This window comes from Poecile atricapillus, chromosome 1, assembly GCF_030490865.1.
Source record: "Poecile atricapillus isolate bPoeAtr1 chromosome 1, bPoeAtr1.hap1, whole genome shotgun sequence".
Lineage (NCBI taxonomy): Eukaryota > Metazoa > Chordata > Aves > Passeriformes > Paridae > Poecile > Poecile atricapillus.
Window position 1 is genome coordinate 140,248,759 of NC_081249.1, and position 19,716 is coordinate 140,268,474.

Sequence of the window (19,716 nt, forward strand, 5' to 3'; positions counted from 1 at the left end):
TATGATATAGAAATTTTAGACTTCCAAGTTTTGTAATATCACTGTGACAGGACTTTACACCTAAAACTCATATATGCAGATTTAGACAGCCAAAATATATGTGAAATACTAATAAGAAATAGCTGAGCATTTGTGGTCACTTTTGTCCTTAGCACAACGAAGGTGCTGGAAGCATTTCAGGGATACAGCCAAAGTTCTACTGACAGAAAATGTGCCTGGAGTTTGGAGCTGTGTTGTTCCCTTGCGGGTCTCACACTCTTCCCCACTGAACTTCCCTGGTGGGCTTCAGGCATCTGGCTGACAGAAGCTATGCAGTTCTGAGTTGCAGTGTTTCAGAACCAGCAGCTTCACAGTTCACTCACTAGATATCTTCAACTTCCATTGGTTTTTCAGCTAGCATTTTTGTCTCCAGCAACATCAGACAACCAAAAGCAGCAATTTGAAAAAATTAGGTCACTCAGGTTTCCATATATAGCAGCTCTCAGATCCCAAGAAAGCCAGCACAGTCATCTAGTCTGTTTTTAGCTGTCAGTGTTTGTAAATTAATATTAACAGAGTTGGTGCTAAGTACCATTTTAAGTGCCATCAATTTTTTTTTCCTTCTGCTTGTGCTTTCCAGCCTTTTAAATTGTTTTTGGCATTTTTATTTCAATCAAAAATAGTTGTCTGCTTCTTTCTTTATACTAACCATGAGTGGATCCTCAGCAAAGGGAATTGTGGTCATCACATTTCTGAGAAGCACCTGACTTGCACTGAAATCAGGCTGGCATGATGTCAGGTGGGGGCAGCTTAAGTGTTATAAGTGCACCATTTCTCGTAACTAAACATGAGGCTCTCCATATACTGAATGATTGGTGGGGTTTTTTTGTTATTTGTTTGGGTTTTTGTTGGTTTTGGGGTTTTTTTATGAAACCAGTAATTTTTTTATTGGCAGAATAGGAGAGGTGGGCAGGGGATTGATGAAAGAATCGACTGATGAGTAGGAAAGGCTGAATATAACTGTATAATAGATATTAGAAGAGTTCATGAAGTTAACTACTTCTGTTTTATTTATTTACTCATAACATTTATTGTCTTACATACAGCAGACAAGGTAGGGCAAGAAATAGTTTTCCAAAAGGATTTATAAATATAGTTTAATTTCTTTGATTTTGATCACACGCACAGAGAAAATACTAGTCTGTTTTCTCCTCCAGATACGACACCTCAGTGTTCCCAGATGGGGAAGCGGAGAGCTAAAAGCTGTAGTTTCACTTTGCAGAGAAGCAGTGAAACAGGTTACCTTTACATGAGAGTTAGAACCATTCTCTCATCCCACTGGACTGATAAAGGAGTAGAACCTGAGGTTATTATTTTGTAATGTGGGATCATTGTGTGAAGTAGAAAGGGGTCACTGATCTACTTTATTCACATTCTTGTTATTTTGTGCTGCTGGTTGAAAAAAATAATGCTTCCTGTAAGCATGAAGAAGTACAATTGCACTCAGAGAAGGTAGAATGGGGAATGTACTTGAGAATCTTGCATTTCATTTTTCTTTTATTCAGCTGTGCGCTTCTTAATTCATTTGCATATACTATTTTCACTCACAAGTGATTGAAATAAAGGAAGGAAGGGTGTGAGAGCAGCTCAAACTGAATGGCTGTGTATGTGGAATATGTTTATTGCAGTGGGCACGGGTTTCCCACGTGATGAGACAAGCGCCTCCGGTTCATGTCTCAGCCCCATAGGTGCACCTTGGGGTTCAGGGCAGTTCCCAGCCTCTCACACGTGTGGAGAATTGTGTCATAAGCACCTCTGGCTGTGGAAAGTAATTAGTATTAAAAAATCTGGGATCTGTAGTTAAAATGTACTTATTATCAAAAGTATTGTTGCAAAGATGCAGGTGGCCACCCTTTAAACTGCCTGAATGCTTATGTGGTACTGAAGGGTGCTCAAAGGCTACTGTTGCAAGTGTGTGCTTTTTTATTTCTGCTTATTACTGACTACCTTTGGATTTTTTCCAATGCTGTTCCTAGATCTTTGCATTTGGTGGAATATGAATTTATAATCTGAGCACAAAATTATAGATATTAAATTTTCAGCTGTTTAAACTTCTGATTTTTTGCACAGATTAGTACTCTTAGCTTTTGTCTTTCTGTTTCACGAGGTAGTTGTACCCACATGCTGTCTGTTGCTGGCATAGTGTAAGGTCAGTCTGGAAGTGCCAGATCAGTCTGCCTTGGCCCTTTTTCCCTTGCACATAACCATGGTGACCATTGTGTCTTAAGTGGAAGTTCATGAGGCAGGCAAACACCTCATATGGCGCATTGTCACTAAAACATGTTTTGGGAGTATTTATTGGAGTGACTACCAACACACAGTAATTTCTCATCTCCTGTGCAACCTTCCCTTGAAAAGTAGCTGATTTTTCGTGCATTAGTAGTTCACAGCATATACCTAACAGCATAGTTTCCTATAACTGTTTTACATGATCACCCTTGTCAATGGGCAGACAAGGTTTTTTATCACTGAATGAAGTCTTTTATCACTGAATGAATGCTTCTGGAATTATTCTTTTAATCCACAGATGCAAAACATAGAAAATCCACAGAAAACTGGAAGATGGTATCTTCCACAATACAGCTTCTGCACTTGTATCCAGGAGGAGCTTTCTCTTATGGTATATCAGTAAATTTCTCTCTTTCAGGCCACTGTCATGAGAAAAATCCAGATGGCAGTTATGGCAAGGAGAAATACTTTGACAACCACTATGAGTCAGCTACAGCAGTGACAGAAGGACACTCTGAGGGAGGTACAGAAGATCCAGAAGTCCTTACTCAGAGTTCAGCAAGAGATCCCTCCTTCCTGAGACTGGAAAGTAAGTCAGCCTTACCAAATCAGGTCTGGCAAATGAAATGGCTTCTAGATTTCTCAGAAGAGCTGTGTGTTTTCCACTGAGAATCTGTGTTTTCACCTCTCTATCCATAAAGGAAGAAGTAACCCCATAAGCCAGTTTCATTCTCTTCACCATTCTTCTCCAAGCCCAACAGGGATGCTTATTTGCAGTGGGGAGGTCTGCATTGACTAGTTCTCTCTTTTTGCAGTGTGCAGTGAATAGTCAGTGATAACCTGGGTTGTGCAAGTGGAAAAGTCAGATCACAGAAAAAAAGATTCTTTTTGTACAATTTGTGAAAGCAGAGGGAAAATAATTTTTGAAGTTTTTTATGGTATTCCCTCTTAGACACAGTCACTGCAGAGAGCAACGGTTCAGAAGGAGTGGAGGGTTTAGAAGACAATCAGATGTCTGAAGAGATGCTGGCTTTGGTGGATGAGTTTGAAAATTCTTGGCCTCAAGAAGCTTTTGAAGGTGCACTGGAAGTAAAAGGTCGTCGGATGGACTTGCAGGGAATCCGGGTCCTGAAGAAGGGATCTCAGGATGGACTTGCTAGTTCCTGTTTTGGAGACTGTGGTGATGATGATGAAGCTGAATGGGTAAGTTTGAATGAGTTTACTTAAGTCTTGTAGTAAATGTTGTGGACAAGGGAAAGATGAGAACAGTTCAGGCAGTTTAACACTGGGAGATACAGATCTGTGAACTTCCCCTATAAGCCTGAAAGATGTAGTCATTGATGGCTAGTGTGAAATTAACAAGTAGTTTCAAAGCATCACCAACTTCTTGCTCACAGTTTAAAAAAACCAAAAAAAACCAAAAAAAAAAAAAATTTACCTGTTAAGTTCTGGTTAGCATGAAAACACAGAAATCCCTCCTGTCATCATGTTGCCAGTAAAATATATAATGAAAGATGCCTTTCAGGTCTCCAGCACTTAATTTGATTTTCTCCTGTGCTGGAGGTCAGAAGTTGTATACTTGGTTTGCTCAGTGTGATGCTGTGAAAGGGAGCAGGCTTTGAGAATGAGTTGAGATGGGGAGGAAAGGAGAGAGACAAAGATCTCATCTGTAACATCTTTGGGCTAAAACAAGTAGTGCATTGGAGCTGATAAGAGTCATGGTGTTTCTTACTGTTAACCTTGCCTAATACTGTTCTTTTGGTAGATCACTTTTCAGGTCAAACGTTTAAAGAAACCAAAAGCGGAAAGCTTGGATCTCCAGGAGCCAGTTGGGAGAAATGAGGAAGAAGGGACTAATGCAGAAAATGAAAACTTTTACCAAACTGCTCTAGAGATCAGTGGACCAAAGATACCTTCTCCTGGACCAATAGGTAACCTGCTGCTTCTAGAGAAAGTAAATCATTTGCAGCTTTTGTATTACCATGATTTTTTTTTTCCTTTGTAGCCTTGAATTACACTGGTTTATTACTGAAAATAAACATGACAAAAACTACATAGTGAAATGTTCCTTATAGATGAGTACATAGAAAAATAAGAAATCTCTTCCATCTGCACCTTCTTGATGCAGTGCAGCCTAGCTTTATTTGTTGAATGAAAACTCTACATTTAATTTCCAGAATTTCTGGGGATGAGGTGGTGAGAGTGGAGAATGGAAGAGGTAGATATTGTGAGTAGAAATTGTAAAAGAGAGAGGGGACTTCGGTGATCTCTTTTGATAAATTGAATGGGCAGAGGAGTTAGTTTATCAGGATGCAGAATAAGAATTTATACTGACTTCTGCCTAAACATGAGACACACAACTGAAAGAGAAAAAGCTGAAAGCTTAGTTTAATAGAAATGAAGTAAATAAATAAAAATCAAGTGTTCTGCTATAATTGTTCAGTGATATTATAAGAGAAAACTTAGAGACTGTCTTCCAAAACACTGTAGCTACAGAAGAGTAAAGTTTTGCACCAACACAGATGAGATTTTGAGAGGCAGATGGAGTTTTTGCTTCTTGAATAAGAGGAATTGGAGAGTAATCTGTTAATATGATGCCAAAGAGTAAAACCCAAGTAACTGACCCCCATACTTCTTGTCTTACCTCTCAATGGAGCTAAAATCTTAATGTTGTGGGACTGATGTGTAAGCAAAGTTCTACAATGCATCTTAGTCCTTGACGATTTGATGACCTGGAAAGTGATTTCACATTTTGAAGGCTTTTACATTAAATCTTTAACAACCTCCTTTTTTTAGCAACTGACAAATGTAGGTTATTGAATTAAATATTTAAATTTGGCGTGGGAGGGGGAAGGAATACATGAAAATATCATTTGTGAGCACACACCTGTCCTTTCCTCAATGTTTTATCTTCTTTCCCTCTGAGTTACTTTGTGGCTTTATTACATAGCATCCCTTGATTGTAAAGTAATCTTCCCAACATTCCTGTGAGGCAGGGTCTGCTGGTAAACTCTTTGCAAGAACTAAATAATCAAAATTTGAGTAACAAATTGGAGGTCACCTGGGGAGTTCTTGGTAGAGCAAAGGAATGATGGTATATGTCTTGTGTTTCACTCCTTCCCAGACTACCGAACTGTCTCTGTAGCATTTCCATACCTCTTTATGTCCTTTGCTGTTCATGCCAATAAGAACTTGCAATCAGATAGTTCACAGTGGTGATGAGAACTGATAATTTCCCTTTGAAATGTCCCTCTCTATCTTGAAATTAATTTCCCTTTTGTCACAATACTTTACAAAATACATGGTATTGCAGACTTGTTCATTATTTGCAAAATATGATGAAGTGGTTTACTATAACATGGATGAGAAATAGGAATTGCATCCAAATGGGCAAAATTTCATGTAACTATAAATAAATACTGAAATACTGTCTACATAGCTGGTTTGAATGACTGGCATGTTGTTAAACTTGGCTTCCCACTGTGCAAATCTACTGCTATAGTAAATTTTTCTTATGTTCCAAACACTTTGGATGTTTCTGATATGAGAGAAAAATGTTTCCTAACATTTAACACAGACCAGTTTCCTAGGACTTGATACAGTATCCACTAAATTTGAGGGAAAGATTTCAGTAGGCTTTAGTTCAGGTGTGAAGACCAGGTTCACGTTTCTCTCAGTGATCTGTTTGTTAACATAAAGCAAGTTATTTAACCTTTCCCTGCCTTGCTTTGGTTCTCTGCAGAATGGGAGAGTTAAAGTGTAATTGTTAAATAGTTTCAGGAAGGTTTCTATCTTGAGTGTAAGAACACAGTAAAACCACTGACTGTCTTAGACAATACTCATTGAACAGTAGTGGCAGTATTTTTTGCCTGGAATTGTCAACAGATAGACCAGTCAACTTTTATTAGTTTTTAACTGTAGCTGTAAAATATTAATGATGACTCACAAATTTCATTTAAGAGCATTTAAGTAGAGACATTACCTGTAAACAAGATTAACAATTGTTTTTAATCTGTAGTTTTGGAAAAAGTGTAATGAAACAGGTTTTGAAACTTTATCTGATAATCTGTCATGTGCACAATCTGGTTCTGTCTGTGCAGGCTACCAGTACCATTCACTCCGTTTAGATTCAGGAATGTTGTTAAAGAAATGTGTCTGCAAGACAGTGACTTTCATAATGTAGGGGATGTATCTGCTCACCTTCCAGAAAGTTTCTTCTATGTTTGTTTTACTTTCTCAAGGAAAAAGGCGTGACTACCGTAGCCTTGGCTGGCCAAGTCCTGATGAATGCCTGAAACTCCGCAGGGTCGAGCTTACAACAGTGGCCAGCACGTGGCTTGCTGTTTCTGCTAAGAACATTGAGTGAGTATCTTGGATATGAGTCCTAAGTAAGTTGCTTACTCAAAGCAGGACAGTTACATGGTCTTCAGTGTGTGTAAACTGACTATTTTATGTTAGTAAGAAAGAACTGCCAGGATTTCTTAGCAGTTTGAAAACATCATGTGGAATTTCATTGGTTAGACTTGAAAAGTGCAAGTGCAGATAAAAGAGCCAGTTTCTCTTGCTTCCTAAGCTGTTCAAATGAGATTCTGCCAGGTTCTGGGCAGTTTACTTTCACCAGAGAGCTTTCTAATGACCTGTTCTCTTAACTAATTTTACTTGTTTTATGACATTTGTAGCATTACAGAACACATTGATTTTGCCACACAGCTGCAGGAGCCAGCCATGGAGCCCCTTTGTAACCCAAATCTCCCAGCCAGTATGCATACTTTGGACCACCTGCAAGGTGTCTCTAGTCGGGCCAGCTTACATTACACTGGAGAAAGTCAACTGAAAGAGGTATGCCAGAGCTGAAGGCTGTCACACAAAAATGGCCATACCATGGCAGATTCAAGGTGCATTTAGTTCAGTGCCTTGTTTCCAGAGGTGACTTTCAGTGATTGAATGCCTGGATAAAACTTTAAAAACAGTGCAGCATGAGATTTTACCAGAACGTTTTCCCAGCCATCAACAGTCTGGCCTGAGGGAAATCCTAAAACACCATTAGTGTCTCTGTATTTATAGCTCTTTGTGGATGAATTAGTGAAAGTAAAGTCCAACTCAGCATACTTAGATTTTCTAGTGTTCTTAGTATTCAGTACCATGGAGTTATAGCACCATGTTTTACAAATAGTATCAACTCAAGATAGACAGTGATGTTTAGGTTGAAGTAGGTTACAGCATGTGTAAAAGGCCAGGCAGAAAAGTAACCGACAAGCAAGGGGACATCTCTTACCAGGCTGCAGCATCTAAGCACTTTTACTTTCTCTTCCACAGGTCCTACAGAATCTTGGCAAAGACCACTACTCACCACAGTCACTAGAACAAGTTGGTACTCGAATAGCCAAAGCTTTGGAAAAGGTATGTGTAAAGGAGAAAATGAGAAGTCTGGGCTTACTGCTCATGACTGGCATAGTGGTCAATCCGGTCTCGAATCGTTTGTCTGAAATCCTGCTCAAGGAATGTATTAGTATTTGGACTAGGGATTTGTGTCTATTTAGCATCTGTAATGCCCTCACAGGTATTTTGTTGAGGTATAGCCTATGCTTATACAATCAAGTGTCTTCTGTATCTCTCTGCTGATACTTAAGCCTGTCAAATGTCCCAGTATTTCCTGCCCTGTAGTGAGCAGCATTGCTGATTATTGATTTATTAAACAATTTCAACAGTTCTCAGACCTCTTCTTTCACTTTATGCTACATTGACTTGGAGCTTATGGGAAGTGGAGTTAACAGTAACACTCCTGGCATGCAGCAGTCAGCTCAAACGGGCTTCCTGTTATTTCAGCCTGCTGCTTCTATCTGGTGCAGTGTTGGCCTGAAGCGTCAGATGTATTCAGGCAGAGGTGTGGTACCATGTGCAAGCCTGCACTTCCTGTTCTCCTCAGAGAAACCCAATCTTCCTAGCTAAAGGCTACTAAGGACCTCAGCTGTGAGTCCTAGAATGAGAGGATTGAGGACATAATTTTCACAGGATCCACAAAGCAGACAAGGATGCCAGGGATTGCTGTTCTGTATTTACAACTAGTAGGGACAAACTGCTAGCTATATCCCAAAATAGAGGGCTCAGTGAACATAGTTTGGTGCCCCTAGCCTGTTGGACTGAAAGCTGTCTGAGGTACTTACTGCGCTTTGAAATTAAAACCAATATAGCTTTGTCCATCCCCTGAAAGTAAAGACATTACTCTTATCCTCATGTTACAAGACTTAGTTTCCTTTCACTTTAGATGTATACTAGCTTTTTCTCTTACATGCTAGTTTCCCCTGCAGATACCAAGATTTATCAATAAACTGAATATTTAGTGCAGAAGTTAGAAATGGAATTCTCAGTATTTTCCTTTGTAACACAGGGCATGGGAGTCAGCCAGCTAGAGGCTGGATTTTGTCAGGCTTCTGGACTGAGCTGCATCCCAGGGCATCCCTTCTCTTTCCAGTGACTGCAGGGAGCCTACAAGTCCAACCAGCTAATTTAGCTAAGTTTTTTCCTTCATGTTGGGTAATGTGTATGCACATATAGATGCTCAGCATCAGAGAGCTGGTTAGAAGCTGTTGTGGCTGCTGAAACTGTTGTTGCTGTTGAAAGCTATTTAACTGCTACTCCTTTCCTAAGGAAATGATGTTGCATTTGGAATTTGTTTCATTTGGCAGACTCATTTACCTGGCTATTGCATATATGTTGTCAGAAACTTTTTGCTGCTTTGAAATAGCTTAATGCTCTTTTTAAGTGTAACATCCTCTACCTCAGTGTATCAAATAAATTGGAAGAGTGAAAGGTAGGAAGACTATTCAATACTGGTGTTTACATTACAGTTTTTTGTGTTCTTTTGCTAGAATCAGACTTCGTGGGTCCTCTCTAGCATGGCAGCTCTTTACTGGAGGGTGAAAGGCCAAGGAAAGAAGGCAATTGATTGTTTACGGCAAGCGTTGCACTATGCACCCCATCACATGAAGGTGTGTACACATGTGTGTGCCCACTACTCAGATGAAAGAATGCTTTGCTTGTCATGGCAAAGCTTTCACAGACTATTATTAAGGCAAACACTATGTCAGGTGTCTCTAATATATTAGATATTAGCTAGTAGAGGTGAAACCAAGATTTTCATCATTTGTTTAGTATGGACTGTCTCTTAAAAAAAAAAAAAAAAAAAAAGATAACTGCAGAAAATGTTCAGTGGAATTTCCTGCGGTTCAGTGGGTTTGACACCTCTCTGGGCATCCTGGACTTGAACTTCTTCCTGTTAGTTAGGACTCCGAGTCTTCATCAGCCTTTGGACAAATCTTCTAACCTAAGAGGTGGGAATATGTTTTCTGGTTATGTTTTTAGGGAGGGGAGTATGTCTTCTGGTTGTACTTTTAGAGATGATGGGAGATGATTTTCTAGAGGAATTACTTAAATGCTTGACTCGTAAGCATTTGGGCTGTGAATGTCAGTTGTACACTAGTCCTAGACTTTGTGCAGTAGTTACTTGCTCAAAAAAAAAGGTAGTACTTTGGACACAGTCTTGTCTTTAGTGTTTCAGTTGTCTGAAGTGCTCTGTACCTTTCACCTTGCCAGGTGCTGTGCTGAGCATTGTAATGTCTGCTCTTAAACACTAAGCTCCCCCTTGCAAACTGATAAATGCAATATAGGCTCCTTACTCAACATAGCAGATTTTTCTTTAGGACCTGAGCAATGAATTGTGCAGCATAGAAAAATGTAACTCCACTGGAATCATGGTCTTCAACCTTTCTCTGAAAATTTGGAGACAAAGTAATTAACACTTGCAAGATATTATTAGGATTTAGCCATTAACAGCAGAAATGCCTCAACTAAGAAATGCATATCCCCACTGCACATCCTTTGTATGTTTCCTGTAATTCTATTTCTTTGCATTATCCATTTAAAACAGGGTTGGATCCAAGACCTGAAGCATGCAGCTTTTGCTTATTTTCCTGTCTTTCTATGTAATTGATTCCTCAGGAAAGGAGTCCCTAGTTGTGTGATTCGTAAGGGTCACGCTATGGATTGGAAACTAGTTTGGCAAGATTATGGTGGAGTTGTGCTGTTTTCTAGAAGTATGATATAATGTTGCTTGAGACCATATGAGTCTCCAAATTTGTGCCTTGTTTTTATCCTCCATATTGCAGCTGCCTCCAGAGAAAACTGTGGATCTTGTTTGTAAAGAAAGAGCTGCAGCTTTTACTCAGAGTTAGCACTAAATTAAAAGCTATTTTGTGTATTTTGGTTTATCCTCCTCTTTGCTTTTATGCTACTTGGCTACTTTTCTCATGCAAATAAAAGGTAATTAATTTTCCTGTGAACTTTTCTTGTGATTCTGACTTTCATAATACCTGCTTTTGCAAACATCAATGACTTGTCCAGCACAGGTATTCTTTGACATGCGAAGGTTAAGGAATCTGTGATCACATACATCCGGAACTTTTTGTTGTCCTGTTGAAGGCACCTAAGCTTTGGTACTAAGCGGTATTTTGTGCTCTGAAGGTGTGAGGCCCAGCTCCCAGAGAGTCTGTTATGGCTGCCAGAGCTCTACAGTTTTTGCAGTCAGACAAGGTCACAGTCTGGAAATCCAGGAAATAGAGAATGTACCATCAGTGTCTAGCTGAGAAAATTTTATTTATAGCTATTACTCAGCATCAGAATAACAATTCTGTGGCACAGGCAGGACAAAAAATGATGCATCTGTTGCACTAATGGTTAGACCATGCTTTCCCTTTCCTGCTGTCCCCTTTGTTCAGATTTCCTTTCCTTTTATGCAAGAGCTGAAGGAGGGTGTTCAAACAAAGCAGCTTCTCTTATCTTTAAAGAGTGCATCTCATCTTTGGGGAGAAAAATAGCGTAAGAGCTTCTAAAAACTAAATGTACATGCACTTAAGTGAGTTAATTTTTGAGTTGTTTTTTCTATCCAAGAGTAATGTTTTTCACTATTGTGAGTGGATATGGATGTGAGGTTTTTTTGTTTTTAACTCAGGCCCAAATATAGTTTTCTGTTAAAATAGGTCTGGATCCTTACTCAGTATCAAAAGACAGGGAAGTAGGTAGGAACCAGATGAGTGCAGCTTCGTGGTGGATTCTTCTGTTTGTCTTGCTGATCCTGAGACAATTCCAATGGAAAGAAACTGTTTGTTGCTTGCTCTTCTCCTCCAGGATGTACCACTAATAAGCCTAGCAAACATCTTCCACAATGCCAGACTCTGGAATGATGCCATCATTGTGGCTACCATGGCAGTGGAAATAGCGCCGCACTTCGTGGTTAATCATTTCACGCTGGCAAATGTCTATGTAGCAATGGTGAGTGTGCTGTCGCCCAGGTATGGCTGTCTTTGGGACACTATTTACAGGCATATGAAAGTTTTTATTCCCACAAATAATTTTGAAGGAGCAACGTTCAAGAAATTGGGGTATGATCATCAAGGAGTATCTTTAGAAAGTCAAAATTTTAATTACTTATTTTACTCCTATTTCTCGTTTAGTACTTTAAAGCCAACATTTTTATAAGCTGGCTTAATGCTGTGTGCAAAGCTTTCTGAAGACAGTAGCAAACAATTGGTAACTTGGGTTGTCCACCCACCTAAATATAGGATGTCTTTATAATACTAGAAAATTAATGATGAATTTGGTCTCTATCTTGAAGAGGTAGGCTTGGAATAATAAGTAAAACCTAACTCAGTGTATGGTGAACAAACACAAGAGAAGTTAATTTTCAATATCTGTATTATCAATGCCCAACGTAATTTGCAGATTGAACTCAAATTTCTTCATACTGTCTATATATACTATTAAAATACACCTTTTCAAAAAATCAATATTTTAACTCACCTTGATGTAGTTAGTCTTTATGATATGGCCAGAGATTCATACTATTCTCTACTACTCTCTACATAACTAAAGTTACTGAGAAGAGGAGCTTAAGAGAAAAAAAGGAGTGATGAAACTGTCTGAAAACCCCAGAATGTTTTCGGTCTTTTCTCCTCTCATTTTTCCTCTAATACATTATTGGATGCTGGCATGCTTTCCTAGTTAATAAAAAAGCAGGGTGGCATAGGTAATGAGATTTCAGCTATACAAAAATAGATGCTATTTCCACATGAATGCTTCTAACTACCAGCCTGGAGTCCAGCTTATCAATTGAAATTGTCTAGCTATTGTATGCTCTTTAAGTTTTTGGGGTTTTTTTGGGGGGGGGGTGTTCAGTTTTTACTCTTTTTATTGAGTAATCTTTTAAAAATAATTTCAGGTTGTTTCTAAAAATGTTAGCTTTTCAGAAAAGTTGATGGTTTTGCATTGTCCATAATTTTAAAGCTTTGATCTACTCAAATTCTGTCTGAAATCTGTTTTTAAAAGTTACTTTCACAGCAAGAATACAGAGGTGTACTATTAAAAAGAAAAGGCGAGAACGTTGGTCAATAATTCTCAGCAATAACTCAACTCCTTTCCATGGATTATGCAGAATTGAGTCATTAACCCAAGAAAATATCAGTTATTTGTGGGAGAAGGAAAAAAATCCTTAATCACAAGGATTGGTTCCGTTACTTTTGTGCATATCATGCTGCACAACTGGTTGGGATGGGAAAGGCATAGAAATGTGTTCACTTTTTAGAATCTGACTCTTTGCACTCTGGTTTCTTTCTTCACAGGAGGAGTTTGAAAAGGCCATGAAATGGTATGAGTCAACACTAAAGCTTCAGCCGGAGTTTGCCCCAGCAAAGAATCGAATCCGCACCATTCAGTGTCATTTACTTCTGAAAAAAGAGCGACGGTCTCCTTAGAGATCAGCATCTTTCTCTTTTTTAAAAGTGTCATTATTCTCTATTCTGCTCTTAAGTGTGCTAAGATAAATTGATGAATCTAAATTTTTAACAAGACTGTTAAAAAGAGATGGGATTTGGATCAAGGGTTCTTTTATTATTTTTTTGTCAAATAGAGGATCATCTTTGGAAAATATTTCACAGACCATAATTTTAAAACATCCGTGTAAATATTAAACCAAGAAACTTCCATGAGTCCATGACCACCTGTAACAGGACCTAGGCACTGTTAGTTTTTCCGTAATGCTCAGATTGGCATCAGCATCCAAAATAACTTGCTTCATGTCGTATAATCTAAGCCACTGGAAATGCAAAGCACACAATGTACCAAATAGTAAGAGATAATCAAGTAATTCATCCATGTGAAACTCATGCTTTGTCCAGTCTTGTTCACTCCATACCACATTACCTGCTTCTTGGAAGGAGAGGAACAGACTTTTACATATTTATTAAAAAACATGAGAAACATAAAGCATTTTTGGAATTGTTTCTGTTAGGGAATGAGAAGGAGGGAACAGCAGGACCCTAAGTCAAAGTAGTTTTTAATCATACTTGCAGAAAAAAAAAAATTGGTAAAAATCCCAATAAGATGTTTTATATTTGTCTGTATATTCATAGCCCTCTGCCTCCCTGAATGGTTGATTTACTAATTCTTTGTTCACTGTATTTCTAGCCGTTTTGAAATAAGGTGCAAGTTTATGCTCACCCTGAGCCATACTTTCAGCTGCCAAGGAGGAGGAGGGACATGGTGTCAAGGTACCAACAACAAAAAAGTGAGGTGGAAGATTTCCAAATCAGTTCTGTCTTCGGTTGGTGGAGGACATGATTCTCCAGAATCAAAAAGGGCACATATTTGAAATAAAATAAATTGTTTATGAACAAGTCACAGCTTCTCCTGTACTGTGTATGTCATGCGCCACTTGCAAGAGTCCAGGTTAACCTGGAGGAGCTACAGCCTTTCCTTGGGAGCCAGGAAAGCCTTTGACACTCCTAATCAGCCAATAATTTCATGCATACCCTTGGAAAATTCCTTGCACCTCTGTGTCTGACTCTGTTTGTGGCAAAAGGAAATAAGGAAAAGTTAACTAACTCAGCAGTTACATAACCCGCTGTACAGCTTCTAGTGTTAAATATGCTTCTTAGTGATTCATTTTAAAGAACTAACAATGTTTATGAATTTACTGGGTGTTTTTTCTCCACCAATATTTTTCCCATCTTGATACAAATTAAGAATAAGTATGGCAGTGGTAGAAACTATGACATCAGTGTAATTTTCGTAATACTGGAACTTACTACTTCATAAAAGGATCCCTGAATATTTTTATATATGACTGAAAATGAGCAGTTCCAATGCAAATTTAACCTCTCTTTTATTGCAAGTAATTTCCATTTAGGTAGGAAGCCTGACAGAGGTATGAGTGAGTGCTAGTGTTGGGTAGATTTTTATTAAAAATGGGTGAACATGTTTAAATTTGTCAACAGAGTCAAGAGCATGTCAAATTTTATTCTTTTCCCAAGGTTACTGGAAGGTTGAATGTTGTTGGCTGGAGACTGGCATAGCTGCATCTCTGTATAAACTCCAAGAGGAAGATTCAGTACATGTAAAGTCTAATACCACCACAAGGATCATGGACTGGGATAATGAATTACAGAGATTTCTGACATAGAGCTGTGGGAGGGGAAAATAGCAAGGCAGGTGCAAGTAAATGGAAAGAATTTCCATTTGAGCTAGAAAAAAAGAGCAAAGGTTTTTCTTTGAATTGATGTGCAGAGCGGCTGCTTTTATTCAGTTCTCATAACTGATCTGCTTCACTTTTATAGTGGTTGATAAATGGTTGGGAGTCACTTAAATACATTTGGTAAATCTTCCATTTCATGTACTAGTTTTAAAATGCAGTATGCAAAAACTTAGCTTGGTACAGAGCACATAGCTTACAAGTTGGTTACCTGATGTATGACATGGTTAAATCAAGTGGTTGCCATGTGCTGAGCTTTTTCTACTGCCTCTGTCTCACTGCTGATGGGAGATGCCGGGATTTAAGTGAAGAGTTAGGCTGGTCCTTAAGAGAACCTAAAGCACCACCAATATGTGGAGCACAGGTGGTCATTCATGGCTTTGACAAAAGATCCAATTAAAATAGACCTTTTCTGAATCAGTAAGGATTATGCTCATAGACAGTATTGGTGGGCACTTGAAATTGGTCATTAATACTCATGCCAGCTTACATCTTGCTTACTGCAGTGTTTACTAATTTATTTCTTTAAGAAATGCAGCGAGATGCGCTGTACAGTCATCAAGCAAAATGTAGGAAGACTAAGTTTGTGTGTGGCCATACTGTAAATTGGCACCAAGGAGAGGTAGCAGGACATTGCTGTTCTTGCCATCTTCGCATTTTCAGAGAATTTGCCCATTAGAAATGGTTCTTGAAAACTGCAGTAATCTGATGATGGGGTATTTTTCTGAATCTTGGGTAAGTACTTGAATGTGTACTGCCTTAATCCCATAAAACTTCTATGTATAGATGTTCATTTGCTACTTGGCTACTGTGTGGTCTCTCTGCCATACAACAAATTTTAAAATAGCCTATGCTTCCCTCTTAACTATATTTTCTGAGATTTTAGGTAATTCCTGGATGTGTACTGCACAAGAAGTACATCCAACTGAAGCAGGGAAGTGAGATCTACTTGAGAGCATAAACTTGACCTAATGCTAGCAAGTGTGTATCTTAAAAGATTTCACCCACTGGTGAATATGCTGAGGAATGCTGGCTTCTGCCCTTGGAGAAGGCTAATGGAACACTCATCTCCATGCCTTCAACCCTCCTCTATAAATGCCAAGAAGTGGTGTGTTTCAGTGGTTTGCATTCAAATGTCAGTCAATTAAAATTAATTATGCTGATCCTATGAACAGAAACAAGTTGGACAACATACTGAAATGGAGGCCACTGAATTTTTAAGAGCAGAGGTGTGATTCTCTGCAGGGTAAGTTACCTATTTAGAGAGTGCATGCATCTCCTTCCAAATAAGCTGAGATGGTTGTGTAGGCTCTGTCTTTCATAAATGGAAAAGATTATTATCTTGAGAGGGTGATCTACCCTTCCTGTTGTAGAGTGTCACAAATTGCCTGTTCAAACTGCCTGTTCCTTTCCATTGACTCTTGAGATACTTTTGACAAACTGAACTTCAATACGATTTCTAATAATGAGGCTTGATAACTCATTTCATATTGACTGGCTCTGCTTGACATATCACCAAAGTAGTCTGATTTAGGGATGACATAACCATAGGTAAATGGCAAAATCCTCTCATCCCCCAAAAAAGGGGTTTTCTCAGTTGTTTTCAGAGCATATCCAGAAATGAAGTACAAATGGGAAAAAAGGTCTCCATTTGTTCGCAGATAGCATCCTTAAAATTCTCAGCCTCTAAAGCTCCTGGCATTCAGGGGTTTTTGAGGTAGAATGATACAGGAAAAGAGTCAGATACTTCTATCTATAAATGGTTGAATTTAATTCACTGTTGATGCCTCAATAGTACTGATCAGGACTGTACTCATGGCACACAAAAAAAGGAAACAGTGGAATACCATGTTGGCATCCAGAGTGACCATAGGATCATATTCAAACAAGAGGCTTTAAAATGCAGTGGATACTGAGATCACCTGTGGATGCCTTGCACCACCTATGGTAGAAAATGGCTTTCAGAGAAGTTTTCTGATGCAGCTTACAACCTTCTTTCCCTACTCTATAACCCTCCATCTTTCCCTCTCACAGGAAAAGAATTAAAACAACAAACCTACAATCTTTCTCTAAGAATGGTATGGTATAGTTGAAGAGGCTATTTAGTTCTACTGCAGTATTACGATGCTTTTGCTTCTACAATTTGCAGTAGCTGCCATCAACTTTTCTGGGTACCAATTTAGGAACCCCCAGATTTGGACCCAGGTCAGTCATGTTCCTATCCTTGTTGCTGTCCTCCTGTATGACTTCAGGCAACACATATCCTCTTCTTGCTGTACCTCTCCCTCCCACACGTTGTCTGGTGTCTTTTTAGAACATATTGGGGGAAGGGGGGTTGGAACTGAAATTATTGCTGTTTGTGAATTCATGTGAGAAACAGTTGTAATGTCAGAGATTACAAATAGTAGCAACCCAAATTAAAATCAGCCTATGAAACAGGGAAAAGGCCGAATTTTTAATAGTCTGTGTCAGCACTGAAAGAGTGAAAATGCATTAGAAGCACTTGCCTGGGTATTCAGGAAAATACAAGCTCCTCTTTTCCAGAGTGACTGGATGTTGTATGGCAGGTTCAGGTGATCCTCCCATCTCAAGCATTACTTAAATGTGTCTTTCTGGAGTGCTGCAGGTTATCTTGATTCTTAGAGGACCAGCTGGCCATGTTTGAGTCAATGAGACTCTCGATTTGCTGAATGTACTCAAGTGTGCCAGTATTTATTCAAACAAAACAATGTGGGTTTGTGAACAGAGGCTTAAGAAGCTTTCCTATCAATTTGTGGTCATCTTGCTGAAGTCCAATGGCTGGTCATCTGAGAGAGCCAACAGAAGGTTGTGCAAATGATTGCCACAAAGGGACAGGCAGTGAGTTTAAAGGCAATTTGTTTTCACTACCATTTTAAGGGAATCTGCACAAGAGTGGTACAGCCTATATTCCACAAAAAGAAAGTTAAGCAAATGACAGTCTGAATTAAGGGAAAGGGTTCTTGTACTTTAAGCTTTTTTCATTTTTAAGTATTGAAGAGCTCAGGATTGATTGGGAGCAGTGTTTTCATAAGGCTGACTGCTTAAAAAAGCATTCCCTCAAACTTTTGCAAGTAGCTGGGTTTTTTAAACTTTTACACCTAATGATCTACTTCTGGATTCCAGAACAAAAATAATAGTATTAAAGTTTGGTAGTCCCAGAGGAGATGCAATGACAGTGCCACAGAAGGAATGGTTTTGAATACAGGTGAGCAGGAGTTAGCTTTGTGATATTTATAATCTAGGGGTATTTTCTTAATGCAGGTGTTCTGATTTTTTGAGGTTTTTTTCTTTTATCTGGTATCAGGCTTTTACTTCTATTTTCAGTCCATCAGAATTGAGTTATTACTAGTCTAACAGAGTATTGCTGTGCATGTTTATTTTTGCCTCTGGCATGCCAGGTACTTCTCAGAAGAACCATTTTCTGCTCTGAAGGGTGTACAGCCCCAGACATTGGCCCACAGAAGAGTTTCAGTGGTTACTAGTGTCTTAGCCAGGGATCAGACACCTGTTGAGTCAAACCTTCTGGCCACAGTCCCTCCATGGTGACACCACTGTTGGTTTTAAAATCCAAGCCATACACGTCTCTGAGAATAATACTCTGACAAATCAATGATAATCATTCTATTACAATTCAATGGAAAATTTGTGCTTGTTCTGCTTGTTGATCTAAATCCAATCGTGTCCTTTCTAATAGTCTAATTCTACTGTTGGTTTAGTTTTTCTTTTTAAAAGAAATTATTTCCCAGAGCTGCAGCTGTTACAGATTAGAGTATGATAGCATGAGTTACCACTGTGTCTTAGGAGTGCATTTTGCTGTACCCTGTCTTGTGATCTATATGCTGAGGAGCAAAAATTGATACATAAAAGTTGTTAAGGGACACTAACTTGTGGGCAGATGCAATCCAAACAAACTAAATGGATGGAGGAGTCAGTCTTAACCCATTACTGTTCTAGGAGCTAATGTAGGAAAATGTTTTCCCTGTGAAAACAGAAAGTATTTCTGTTCTATATATAAATATATCAGGCTTTAGTGGTGAGACCCTTGAAGAAAGGAGAGGAAGCTCCAAGTAGAAGCAAGGAAGAGAAGGGTCCTGCCTTTTGTAGCATCAGAGACTTTCTGGTGGCAGAACTAGACAAGGTAAAAGGACAAAGCAGTGGCCTGAGTGGATGGTTCCTTCTGGTTGTCTGGAGACATCAGAAAACAAGGAGAGGGACATCTGATAAGCCATGAGTCAATGGTGCAAAGCCATTTCAGACCTGGCACTGACGTGCATTCCTTCATGGTCAGTGTGTCCGTGGAGTTTGGAGGGCCACAGCTGCTCAGCCTCCCTGGCCAAGGGACAAGTGCAGAAGTGTCCTGTAAGCCCTGGAATGGAAGTTCCCATGGTCACCTACAGCCAGGATTTCCAGAGGTCAGTTTCCAGTGAAGCAGTATCTGTTCTTTTTGAGCCTGCTGCTTCTTGTGTTATAAAAGATCATTAACAGCTTTTCTCCCTCACCTTTTCTGTGACATGCTTATCTAAGACATGCCTTCCTGACTAAACTGAGACCTGACCAGATTCAGCTTGGATTTTAGCCTAGACTTCTTTTGAGAGGGTAGAATACTTGCTTAAAAGAAATTTTAAGGTTTTTATAAGACTGTACAGCATCCATAATTTGGTCTTTTCTGCTTTTTCAGCCTAGATTCAAGTTACCTCTGGAAAAGAAAGGTCAGGATATGATTCTGGTAACTGAGGTGTTAACACCAGGGTGGCCAGTCTACACCTCACATTTGGCCTACTCATTCTTGGCCCTCTCTCTTGGGGACCGGCAAATAGTGAGTTCTGTGTCTTGTGTGACACGGGGAC

The 19,716-nt window shown here is 39.1% G+C and overlaps 1 protein-coding gene across 2 annotated transcripts in view; it reads left to right on the forward strand.

The window, feature by feature from the left end:
- TTC17 (tetratricopeptide repeat domain 17) overlaps positions 1-13,998 on the forward strand; it is a 55,280-nt gene extending 41,282 nt beyond the window's left edge. For both annotated transcript variants that reach the window (XM_058830012.1, XM_058830013.1), the window contains exons 17-25: positions 2,687-2,857; positions 3,221-3,471; positions 4,034-4,199; positions 6,510-6,630; positions 6,948-7,107; positions 7,585-7,668; positions 9,138-9,257; positions 11,452-11,595; positions 12,942-13,998. In XM_058830012.1, the coding sequence (XP_058685995.1) occupies positions 2,687-2,857; positions 3,221-3,471; positions 4,034-4,199; positions 6,510-6,630; positions 6,948-7,107; positions 7,585-7,668; positions 9,138-9,257; positions 11,452-11,595; positions 12,942-13,073 (1,349 nt within the window). In that variant the 3' untranslated portion in view covers positions 13,074-13,998. The remainder of the gene's footprint in view (positions 1-2,686; positions 2,858-3,220; positions 3,472-4,033; positions 4,200-6,509; positions 6,631-6,947; positions 7,108-7,584; positions 7,669-9,137; positions 9,258-11,451; positions 11,596-12,941) is intronic.
- Positions 13,999-19,716: the final 5,718 nt, after the last annotated feature.